Source organism: Malurus melanocephalus, unplaced genomic scaffold (assembly GCF_030028575.1).
Source record: "Malurus melanocephalus ecotype Western Australia unplaced genomic scaffold, MMel_1.1 scaffold_96, whole genome shotgun sequence".
NCBI classification, from domain to species: Eukaryota; Metazoa; Chordata; class Aves; order Passeriformes; family Maluridae; genus Malurus; species Malurus melanocephalus.
Window position 1 is genome coordinate 634,984 of NW_026623328.1, and position 12,057 is coordinate 647,040.

General features: G+C 41.5%; 1 protein-coding gene across 2 annotated transcripts in view; it reads right to left on the reverse strand.

Moving 5' to 3' along the window:
• Nucleotides 1-12,057, reverse strand: part of DAPK2 (death associated protein kinase 2) — a 40,446-nt gene that overhangs the window by 12,098 nt on the left and 16,291 nt on the right. For both annotated transcript variants that reach the window (XM_057368675.1, XM_057368676.1), the window contains exons 3-7: nucleotides 10,128-10,349; nucleotides 5,455-5,593; nucleotides 3,872-4,001; nucleotides 2,722-2,770; nucleotides 2,016-2,042 (exon numbers count right to left, since the gene is read on the reverse strand). In XM_057368675.1, the coding sequence (XP_057224658.1) occupies nucleotides 2,016-2,042; nucleotides 2,722-2,770; nucleotides 3,872-4,001; nucleotides 5,455-5,593; nucleotides 10,128-10,349 (567 nt within the window). The remainder of the gene's footprint in view (nucleotides 1-2,015; nucleotides 2,043-2,721; nucleotides 2,771-3,871; nucleotides 4,002-5,454; nucleotides 5,594-10,127; nucleotides 10,350-12,057) is intronic.

Here is a 12,057-nt window from a genome sequence, read left to right on the forward strand (position 1 = left end):
TCTCCTTGGGACTCAGTTTAGCAATCTGTGAAATGGGAGGTTTGTCAAATCCTAATAACATAAATGACTTCGGTCATATCCTGACTGACTGTCTGTAAACATGTACCAGCAGCCCTCAGTAATAAAGGCTTTGCCCTCACAACCCACTGAATCACTCCACAGTTACTGAATTGAGCACTTGGATGCATTTTAATCTCCATRCCCGATGATGGCATCCATTTGATTGCTGCCACATTTGCTAAAGCAGGTGGTATCATAAACACACCCCACTTACTCAGAACACTTCAGAGCAAAAGGCTTTAAAATTAAGAGGCAATATGAGTTGAAAACATGCCAACTTCTAGTCCATAGCCTATCATGCAAGCTGATCCCTCCCATCATAAAAAGTGTGCTTTTTCCCCCAATCATTTATAGGAAGGTATTTTTCTACCTTAATGACAATGGCAATCATTAGTAGCCAAGCAGGTAGAACAGATCTCCTGGGCTGGATGCAGCACAGAAACTGCTCCGTTCCTCTGCCCCAGAACAGATCCCTCAGTGCAACAGAAAGCTGAAGAGCAGCTGGCTCTGTGCATCATTAATCACATGTTAGGTATTCTCACGGGCTAAACCTCCACCCCTGGATTCTCCTCTCACCAATAAATGGCGATTGACAAAGTTTAGTGTTCTAGCAAGGACAGGTGTGTCAGTGAAGACCAGAGTGCTGATAAAAACAGGGGTCTGGACAGTATTTTAAACCCCTTTACCTGAGCTTGGGCTCAAGCAATATCCCAAACTTTTTTTTGCACTGCAGGAAAGAAGGAAATTTGTTGCATTGAATCTGATTCCTCAAACCATACCCCTCTTTTAAAGCTTTTGGGGCCTAACCCTTGTGTCTACGCCAAGAGTGGATTTAATTCCACTACATTTGTTTTCCACACYGAGAAGACAATCCTTCCCCTTCCAGCCTCTGTACTTGTCCTGACCCCTGAGCTGTGTAGTGCAAATCCATCTAATACYTTCTTCAAGTTTGGCAGTAAGTTATTCCTCTGAGTATGATGAGCAGCTGAAGCCCAGGGTGAGACATTCCCAGCACGCAGTATCCACTCCCTGCTCCCCAGGAGCCACAGGAGATTCATTTCAATGGAAGCAGTTAGGATCAAGGATCATTGACCACTCCTGTAACTCTCATATCAAATGAGAGGAAAAGCAAGRAGTGYTGTTCCTCTGTTGCAYGCATCCACTGTCACAAAAGCAGTTYCCAAAATTGTCAAGCTCMATCTTAAAACTCTCGACTGCTTGTCCCCAGATGCCCACAGAAACTAATTTGAGACCCTGAGCATGTTATAATTCCCTCCTTTTATTTATTCATCACCAGTTGACACACTTTTCTTCTACAGACTGTGTCTAAAAAGTATTCTGTGATTCTATTTTCCCTTTATGATTACTGACAAAAAATATATCCCCAACCAACCTCTGCTTTACCACCTTTAACAAACCCTTTTTTTTTTCTCCTGTAAGTTGAATTCTCAGTTCCCAGGGTCAACTTCTCTGCTCCTCTTTCAGATTAAAAAACCAACTTTTTTGAATATGGGTGACCTTATTCATGCATAAAAATCTAGACTGCTGTCTTTACAGGCAAATAAAAACTTCCCTGTTTTCACCTGAAATAACCCAACTTGTACATGGCACTGTTACACTTTCTGTTTCTCTGCWCTCACACTGGTAACTCACAGTCATTCCAGGAGCAATTAATACACCTGGCTTTTCCATCCTCTACCATTTGGAACTGATAAGATCCCATAATAAGCAGAAATACCCAGTGATGCCAGGGAATTCTGTTTTTCTTCTGCTTAGAATGCCTCTCATCTTTTACCCTGTATTTTAAATTGAAAAAGGCTACAGGAAAACCCCTCCTTGAGACAAACCCCTGCCCACCCCATGTGTGCAGGTCCTTAGAGGACTGAAAAGCTGCTCTGTACTGGTGGGACAGAGCTTTAGGAAGGTTTCTACAGGAGTGAATCAGTTATACTCACAATATGTAGGTGATGACTCCTATGCTCCTGAAAAACAAAAGACATTAATTGCAGGGGTTCTAAATCACTAGTATTCTTCTTAATGTGCAGAATACACAAAAGGCAACAGCAGCTGCAGTAGAGGCAGGAGAGCCATTGTGGCTTTAGATAACTGCTAACACCTCTTACAGAAAGGGGCTTCAGGAAAAAAAAATTACACTTAACATCAAGTAATGTGTGTATTTGAAGTCTCTGTGTATTTTTACTCTAGTGGGTACTTACTACAGTACATAGAAAAAACAAAGGAACAGAAGCAAGGATGTTTTATKTGGGGTGACCTCTTTTTTCTGCCTTCCCAGCAGACAACATTAGTAGGCAGGTCTCCTCTGCATGAAGTGCTCTTATAAATAAAGCTGTCACAAGCTCTGCAGGAACGTGTTTCCTTCTAAGAGTGCTCCTCTGCAGTGGACACTGACAAACACTTAACTCTGAAACTGCCATCACTCCAGATTTTCATTGTAAATTGGCAGGATTTAAACGCTTATCTTTYAATTAAAAAGAATACATGAAAATGGAATAACAGAACTAAGAGTTATTAACTGTATTTAAGTTCTCTTGTTTTGTTTTTCATTTATTGCAGTGCAATGGATTCTATGAGGGGCAAAATAGGAAAAAGTAATTGTAGAGCAATGTGGAAGAAAAAATGCAAACAAATTAGAAAACTTACCACATGTCTGCAGCTAGTCCAAGTGGTTCATAGTTTACAATTTCTGGAGCTGTAAGAAACATTTAGTCAAACATCAGCAACCAATTTTTACCAGGCTGGAGTAGCAGGCCAAGAATTACCAAGAGGGAGAAAGGGGGAGAGGGAAAAGTTAGTTACAGAACACATTGTTTATAATTTTATAGCCCAAATAGGAGTTCAAGTTCACAGCTGTTCAGAAAAGATTATGTAGAGTAACTTGGAGCATAATGCAAMTCAAGAATAAGGGTAAAGCAGGCATTATATAGTAATTATAGTGCAAATTACAACAAATAACAAATTATTTCACCTCCTAAGAATGCTGTTGCCCCTAAGCATGAGCTTTTGTTTTGTTTTTTTAACTGGTGCCATTATATCAAGTTTGTAAAGGCCAGTCAGAAAGAGCCCTTGAGCAAGAGATTGAAATTACTTGCCAGACTACATTGCTATCCACGTCAAACYCTATTATCTTTATAAGAAACATTTCCTCATTGGAAAACATCCCCATGTAACACTGCATGCAAGAGAAAAGAGCAAGGGTGAAATAAGTTGAAAAAAATTAACTCTGACAGCTGTGTTTAACTGGAATATTAATTACAATTCTCTGGCCATGCCCCAAACCAACCCCAAAACAGAAACTAGTAGAAAGGAGTAAGATTAACCTAAAATCCAAGCAAGACAGATTAGAATTACGACCAGTGAGGAACAAAAAAGAGAACCAGACGGATAAATATAACAGGAGGTGAGGGTGCTCAGTAGGTGCACAGTGTGAGTTGGTTTTATTTAGAAAGCAGTGACAGAGGTACCCATGTAATTGTGTGCTCGTGTACCACAATGCAGGATCTATCTATCCCAGGTGACAAGTAAAAAGATTATCATTTGTATTTGCAGAGTTTCACAGTCTCAATCCTGAATTTACATCTCTAAACATTTCTCRGCAGCAGCCTACTCTCACAGGAGTAGCACACCTGGTTTACAGAAAGCACTTTGCCTATTCTAGCAAAATAAACCWAGATTTAAGTGACCTTAAGAAGAAATAAGATAGAAACTATTTCTATCCTTCAATTAGTAATTTGACAAGATGTCTCGACTTCCTCTGGATTTTGCAGTACAAGACAAAGGAAATGTCACTCACCTACAAATTCTGGAGTTCCAAATATGTTTTTAAATTCAACCCCATCTTCTATTTTGTGAGCCAGGCCAAAGTCAATGAGTTTGATGTGGGGAATAGGAATATTCTTGTCTAGAAGCATAATGTTTTCAGGCTAAAAATAACAAAAGATGGATCTATGTTATTAAAATATTAATATCTTGGAAAGTAACAGAGTTTTGAAGTGCTTTTTTTTCTTTTGCATATAAAATGCCATAGAATAAGAAGCACATACCAGTGCTTAACCATTTAGAGTTCTTTTGATAAAGGTAGCAGGTGCTGGAAGCAGTTCAGGTGTCTGGTGCAGACAAAAGCAGTTCAGGTGTCTGGTGCCACAGCCTGACCCTGAGCGAGAACTGCAGAGTTCAATATTTTTGCTGACAACAAATTTACTGATCTGTTCTTGGAATTTACACTTCACAGTATCTGGTCAGTTGACTCTATACTGTATTGTAACCCAGTGGAAGATGTATTGTTAAATGCTGAACCCATTTTGGGAAAGAAAAATCATCTTTTCTATGAGAATAAATTCACAGATGCAACAAAGCCAGGAAATATGCAGGATTTACCAGCTGGACAGTCCAGAAAATGGGAAGAGTTGGGATCAGAGGTCCTAGATCATATATAATAGCAAACTATTAAAAGAACACGTGGCATTCCTCTTAGCATTGTAAGAAAAAGCTGAAGCTTGAACTGCAAAAACAAAACTAGTGTGCTCAACCACAGACTTTACTTTTTTACCAGATAAAATGTATTTCATAAACTTCTTTGTTCAACTAAATTTCTCGGGCTCAGCTACTCCCTACCATGGTCCAAATTCACAGGTTTCAGAGTAAACGAAGGGTTCCATTTATCTCCCTTGATGAGCTTTAATGCATTATTCTGCCATAACTTAATCATAACCAGGGCAGCAGTGAGTCTGATTCCCTGCCTGGCTTTTCCACAGCACATCCCAAGGTGGAAGTTGCTCCTGCTAGCACAAGCTCTCAGCTCTGCACTGGGAAAGAGAGTGTATGAATAATTCATTGTCATAGTCATTGGAGCAAGCACGTTTTAGCCTCAGGGTAACAACTCTGTCTTTCTGCCTTGGATCTAGGGCATACATGCTCACCACAGATACATAATGTAAGATTCTTTAAAGCATGCAGAACAGACTGAAATGGAATRAAGTCACAGTCACTGCCTCTTGGAGGACTGTTTATTCCTCAGGTGCTATAAAYCACTGTAGCTCCACTGCAGCCAATGGAGCCCTGGCAAGTGATGAGATCATGATGAAATATCCTCTATCTAATCAGATCATTGCTTAAAAATACAAGTCTAATTTAACACTTGCCAAACTCCACACCCAGTACTTTAAAGTCCAGGAGAGTTATTAAGTGAATCTATATTAGGATATTTGATAGTCACTATCAGTGAAATGATTCTTTACTTATTCTTTACTTTTTTACTGCTTTTTGGTTTCTATCTTGCAATTCTTGCAACATCTTCATTGACTATCTGGCATTACTGGTGTTAAATATCAAAATTAGCAGCTAGAGATCAGCCAAAGCTTAAATCAGCATCTTTACCTTTAAATCAAAGTGAGCAATTTTCTTAGAGTGCAGGTAATTCACACCATCCAAAATCTGTTTGATGAACCTGGTTGCTTCCTCTTCACTCAAGGACTCCTTCTGTGCCAGAAAGTCAAAAAGTTCTCCTCCAGAAACCCTGCAAAACACACAGAAAACTTTCCATTATCTGCTGCACCATAATCCATAAAACACAGAAAACTAAAGCAGCAAAGAATCTCAACGCAGTTAGAAAAATTCTGCTCCTGCAGACAATCATGGGTTTTGTGTTCTAGTCCCTGGTGTGCCCAAACTTCCTTTTGGCTTCAGCTCTCAACCTGTAAATTAAGGACTAGATTTTCCATGGATGCTGCATGGACCACAAAGGACCAAACACRATACACTGTTTGCTGAATCCACAGCCAGGTACCACTTTCAATAYGTCGACTTAACTACTTCAACTGCTGCTTTTCAAACTTTTGTTTTTTATCAACAGCTTGTCTCAACAACTGCTAAAGAATTCTCTTAGCAGTTGCCATCAGAACCTGAGGTAGTACAGTTTGCCAAGAGAATCTCTTTTCTTTCCAGGACAGCCCTTATCCTGTTCTAATGAGAGTCTTGCCTGACAGAGCTAACAAGAAAGCATTTACTTGGTGCTGAATTTTTTAAGAAGAAAGCAGATTTTAGCAGGCTGGAAGGCATCAAAAAAGAGTTTTTCCAAATCAGGCAAGTGCTCTTAGTTACGATGGGTTTTCACATCAAAACTGAAATACATTCTATCCTTATTAGTATATAAGACTTTTATTTTCATTTCTGTGCCTTTTCCTGAGACTTCCAATGCTATTTTTCTGATCTAAGTATTGAATTAGGCATTATTTGCAGCTGTTATGCATAATTGTGCTTACATTTATTGTTTYGAGTTCACACTGTGATAAATATCATTGTTTCATTCTCATGCAGGTTCACTGTTGGGGGCACCCACAAAACAGTTTTGATACTCTTGGGTGCTTATACTGCTGGTGCACCACCTGTGCTCAGAGTGCAAGGACCTGAGAGACCCTACAGTCATGTGGAAAACAAGCTCTTGGCCCTGTTGGCTGATGAAGGAGCTGTCAAAGCACTGGCAGGTCAAATGCTTTGAGTTCCTCAGGTGCTGTGACTCACAGAKGAGTCAGATCACACTGGGTGCTCAGAGGTCTTTGGGGAACCACTCCTCTGACCCCAGGCTCCTGCACCACGCTGGTGGTGACAACAGGGTGATTCCCTACTCTGCCTCTTTCTGAGGAAACTGTTGTCAACAGCCACAAAACCTGCAAGGACAAGAACAACATGTCAAAAGCCACAAAGACCTTGGGTCTGTGTCTTAGCTTCCCCTGCTGTTGCTGGAGTGACAATGTGCCTTGTTGTTCCAGAGACTTACACRGGCCATACCGCTGTGCCATTGATTACTGGATATTTTTTTCACACCTCTCATGTAGTCAGAAATTTTTCTAAGCAATGTAAGGCAGGACTCTTCACCTGGGTAGAGGTCCCTTGATGCTTTGTTACAGCTAAAAGGCTGGCAAACAAAAATAAGCTTTTATGACCCAGAAATACATTGCAACTTCTGTCTTAGGCTGCCATCTTCTTCTTCATAATAATCTCAATTATTCAACCTGTGAGACTCTTGATCACTTGATTTTCTTTTCTGGGTGACAACTACTACAAAAGGTCTAAGAATTTCTGAAGCACTAGCATCAGCCTTTTTGGACAGGTTTTGTTGTACCCTGTTCATTTCAGGAGAGAGGGAACACTGTCTCCTTTCCATAGTGTAGTAGTTAAGAGGCCTTGGTTCAATAATTTAACAATTATTAGAGCCTMCTGAGACAAACCAGTAAAGAAATCTGTAAGAAAAACCTGGTGGTCTCTTGGTGAAATCTGTGTCCAGTGAGCAGGCGAGTCCCATTTATTTAATGATTTCTATTTGGAGTGCACTTAAGCAATCACCTCTGGCAGACACTCCATCCGGCCATCAGGAAGCCAGCTGGACCGGGTATGTTCTAGTCCTTTTCTGGAATTTAACCATTTAGGCACACTGCTCTCTCTTCCTCTTTTACCCAGTAAAACCTCCTTGGTGACTGTTTCTTAAGGTGGACTCTCGAATCTCTCTGAGGCCAGAGGACAGCCCAGGTAGCCCAGTCCTGCAGAAGCAGGTTCCACTTCAGGAGAGCTCACAAGCTGAGCCACTTTGGAAGAGCCGCTCTGCTCATCCTCCTCTGGCACGGAGGACTGCACTGAGGATATTTGAGGATACCTTCCTGCTTGGAGGAGACTGCAACTCCCTTCACAGGAACCTCCTTTACTACAGAAAGCAATGTCAGAAAATGGTTCAGCTGCCCAGACTGGAGCTACTTAATTCCCATTCCCTCTTGCTGCCTCTGAGAGTGGGCACTTTAAGCAGCTGGGTGAGCTGCTCAGGGACCACCAGGGAGTTTGCTCCAATGGCAACCTCAACAACATCCTGGGCAACCTCAACAACATCCTGGGCACACAGCTATGCCCAAGGCATCACTGAAGCAACTGCAGCCTGCAAGAACAAGGAGCACAGGACATTTACTTGAGAGCTCTTTGGTGCATTTTCCCGCTGCTCTCCAGTTCACAGTAACCTTGAATCAGGCTAGGGAGGGGGCTTTCCAATACAACATAAAAATAAAACAGGGAAAAAAAAAAAAATTCTGAGAGCTTGAAGCCTCTTTGTTACGTTATCAGCAAAAGACTTCCTTCTACAATAGCCACATGAGCATTTCACTTTCTGAAGATCAGAGATGGGTATACATGAAAATCAGTATATCTCCAGACTCTTGAGGTATAGCCTCACACATCAGTCTAAACTGTAGAGATCTTAAAAGAGTAATCTAAAGGAAAATTCAGTAGACATGTGAAGATTTCTCATKAACAAAAGACTCAGGCTTTAAAACCAGTTTTCTGGGTAAATTGTACCCATAGTGGTAAGCAGTTTATTACAAGATCATTCTTATCCAGGTTATACACCCGAATTAAGAGCAACCCTCAAGAAGAAGAGATTTAGCAGTCCCAAAGGCCAGCCATTATGGAATCCCAGGAAAAAAACACACTTCAGCACTAATTCCCTTGCAGTGAAACACTCACAACTGYATCAAGCTACATTTGAACATTCAGGGAGGTATGTTAGCTAAAACACCACCTGCAAATGCTCATTTCTCAACTGTTACAGAATTCCTTCCTCTGGGTCCATCTCTTTCCCTTTTACTATGTTGCCTTAATAACATGGCAAGGACACAAAAAAAATGATACCTTTACTTTTCCTTCAATGTGCAATAAAAGACAAATGACAACACTGCCTTACTTCTTGGATGGAGCGTTTTTTGTGTAGAGGAGACTGAATCCAATCTGCCTCAGGGCTGCTTCTGTTTGGGCAAAGCATGCTCCAAGCAGGGATATGAGACTCTGAGAGCAGGGTGACAGAGGGGAAGAGATTATCTATTTACAGAGAGAATTTAATTATGTTTATTAGCAATTATCATCATCCTCAACTTGTAGACAGCTGAACGCAGAGGCCTTAATCAGGACAAAACGCTGTTGCACCCACACTTTTACAAAGTGCAATATGTTACAGCCTGACAGAAGGACACATAAAGTGTGTCAGGCCATGTGAGGACAAGAAAAAGCACTGAGGCAATGAAATGGTGCTTGCTTTACCCCAAGGTGGACACTAGTGAGAAAGAGCAAGCTCCTTCCCTGCCTKCCAGAGCTTGGCTACAGCAACCAGCATTTGGCCACAGACACGTACTTCAGAGTTAACAGATGCTCATCATCACTCATATGCCACCTTCCAACAGTCCCAATAATGTCCAGGAATGCTCCCTGACCTAAATGCTGGCTCCCCTAGAAAGCTCACTGAGGGATAAAAGCCTCATTGCCAGGATTCCATCCTTGAGGTCCAGGCTGGTGTCCTAGGGAACATGTGGTCTACACAACTTCAATCAYGGTGATTGAAGTCATCAAGACTCCACATACACTGAAAAATTGTATMATTTTGCATGTAGGGGTGAGGAGGTTCACCTGTCAGCAGGATCTAAATGGCAGGGGTTTGCCCCCCTCACACAGCAGCACAAGAGTAAGCAGCTTTCCCTCATTCCCATTCTGCTGCTATTCATGCTGAACAGTCAAAGCGTAGGGATTGATTTAAAAAACCTTCTTCCCTGGCCATCTTCCCCTCGCTCGCCTAAATGAGAAAAATATGGAATAGTGAGAATGGCTGCAAATTTTACAAGAGGCTTGAAGGCCACACATGTATTGAAAGAGATGAAAGCAGGAAGAAAAATGAAATAAACATCCAGTGGCCATTTGTACTTCCTCCAAGGTTCATGTCAGGGCAGCCCCAGGCCGACATGAGGTAATCCCTCTGTTAGTAAACTGTTTTCAARTTGACAAGAGTCCCTGGCTCAGTATCAAATGACTGCAGCTGATGTTCAGGTGCACCTGTATCCCCAGGGCACATGGATGGACTGGGGGGCCTGTTTACCACCAACCTCACTCAATGCTCCTGCCAAATTTGTGAAGCCTGAGAATGCAGCAGCTCCATTTATCAGTGCCCCTGTGCTGCAGCAGCCTCTGCAGTCCTCTCTGGTTTCTATTGACCTCAGCCATCCCCGGAGGGAAGTGCCCCTACTCACAGCTCCAGGATGAGAACCACGTCWGTCTTGTTCTCGTAGATGTCATGCAACTTGACGATGTTGGCGTGCAGGATCTGCTGCAGGATGGTGACCTCGCGCTCGATCTCCTCCCGGCTCACCCCGCGCCGGCTGGCCCGGCTCTGGCGCTTCTTGATGAACTTGGCAGCATATTCCACACCTGTGCTTTTCTCTCGACATTTCTTCACTATGGCAAACTGGCCACTGCAAGGACAAGGAGAACAAAAACGCTCTTAAGGCTTTGGTATAATCACAGCTTCCCAAAGAAGCCTGTCYCATACAAAGCCTGATCCTGCAAGCCCTGAGCAGCACTGCTAAGCTCTACTAAGCTTGTTCTTGGTACAAGAGCGAGGACCMTCAGGACTCTGCAGTCAAAAGCAGTAGAGCATAACAAGGTAGTCTCCTCCTCTGTCTGAAACTTAGCAAAACTAAACAACATCTGACAAAAGGGAGTTACAATCTCTAAAAAACAGTTCATGTTTAAATGAATAAGATCTGCCTCAAAAGGTTCAAGTTACCACTCCTTCACAGAGTAATGCTTAAGGCATTGAAGTCTGCAACACATCACTGGGTGTTCTGAAAGGACACACACACACATAAGAATATCTGCCTTAAGAATAGCAACTAGGGAAGAACTCAAAGGAATGATAATGTTTTGGAAATGCAAAATTGTCCTCCAGTAACCAATTTTCAAATTTAAAAATAGTTTATTCATATTTATGCAYATGCTTGACAATTTAGCTGTAAACACAACTAGAGTGAGTGCAGGTTTCTCACTACCCCTCAAGGATAAAGAATTTCCCACTGTGCCGAATACTACAGTGGCTGCATTAAGATTAAAAGGCATGTACTTGCAATTTGCTAATAAAATTTTCCTGTGGCTCCTAACGTAGTCTAACTGCAAAATTCCTCCTTACCTCCTAAGAATTGGCAGATATCCAGTCCCAGAAYGCACATTTAGTATCAGATATTTCCTTATTCAGGGCATTATATCAAGACTTGGAAGGAAAAGACTCATCTTACAGGTAACCTTAACCCTTAGCTCCTGTGATTTTAGCAGACAGGATTGGTTTATAAGAATCACAAACAAACTTCTTAAGTGCATCCCCATGACTACACCGTATAAGCACTGAGCTGTTGCTGTTTTCAATATTATTGTATYATTCACTGGCCTGGCAAATGTGAAATGCAAGTGCAGTTGGAATTTAAATTATGCAGCATACACAGCAATTATATTCAGCACCTCATTATATGCTGCACTTAGTACTTCATCAACACAGACATTTGATTGGAGTCTGTCTTAAACCTACAAAGGAGAAGAAATTAAAAATTAAGGCTGTCACTTAGTGCTCAATTGCTCTCAAAGGCTCACACCCCATGGCAGAGGCAGTCTCTCCTTTCAAAGAGTTCAAACAAGTGCCAGGCAGGCTAACATACTTCTTTTAGGTTTTCATTTTCAYACATATCCTAAACACTTCTCAGGAGAGAGGCAGCAACAGATGGGACAACTGTACTTATCCCTCTAGGAATAATCAGTCACAAATGCAATCAAGACTATGGCCATTTGTCATATGCATTAATTGATTCGTATTTCTCCTGACTTTATCATTACCTGCACACCATAGAGAAATTCCCAYTACAAAATCCCCTAACTTGTCTTAAACATTCTGCTAGAAGAGTTTGTTTTGTAGTGCTGAGACCTGCTTGTGTAAAATATCAAGGGTTTCATGCTTTTCTTSTTTGTTTGATCATATTTTGCAAGACATGCATTTTGCTTGGTCCCGACTTTCTGGAGAAATGTGATATTAATGTTTCTGTGCTTATTTCCTTGAATTCTCTCTGGGGACAAATTCTGTCAGTTTGGGAGAAAATATTTTTTTTTATGAGGGTTTATTATGGGAACAAACACAGC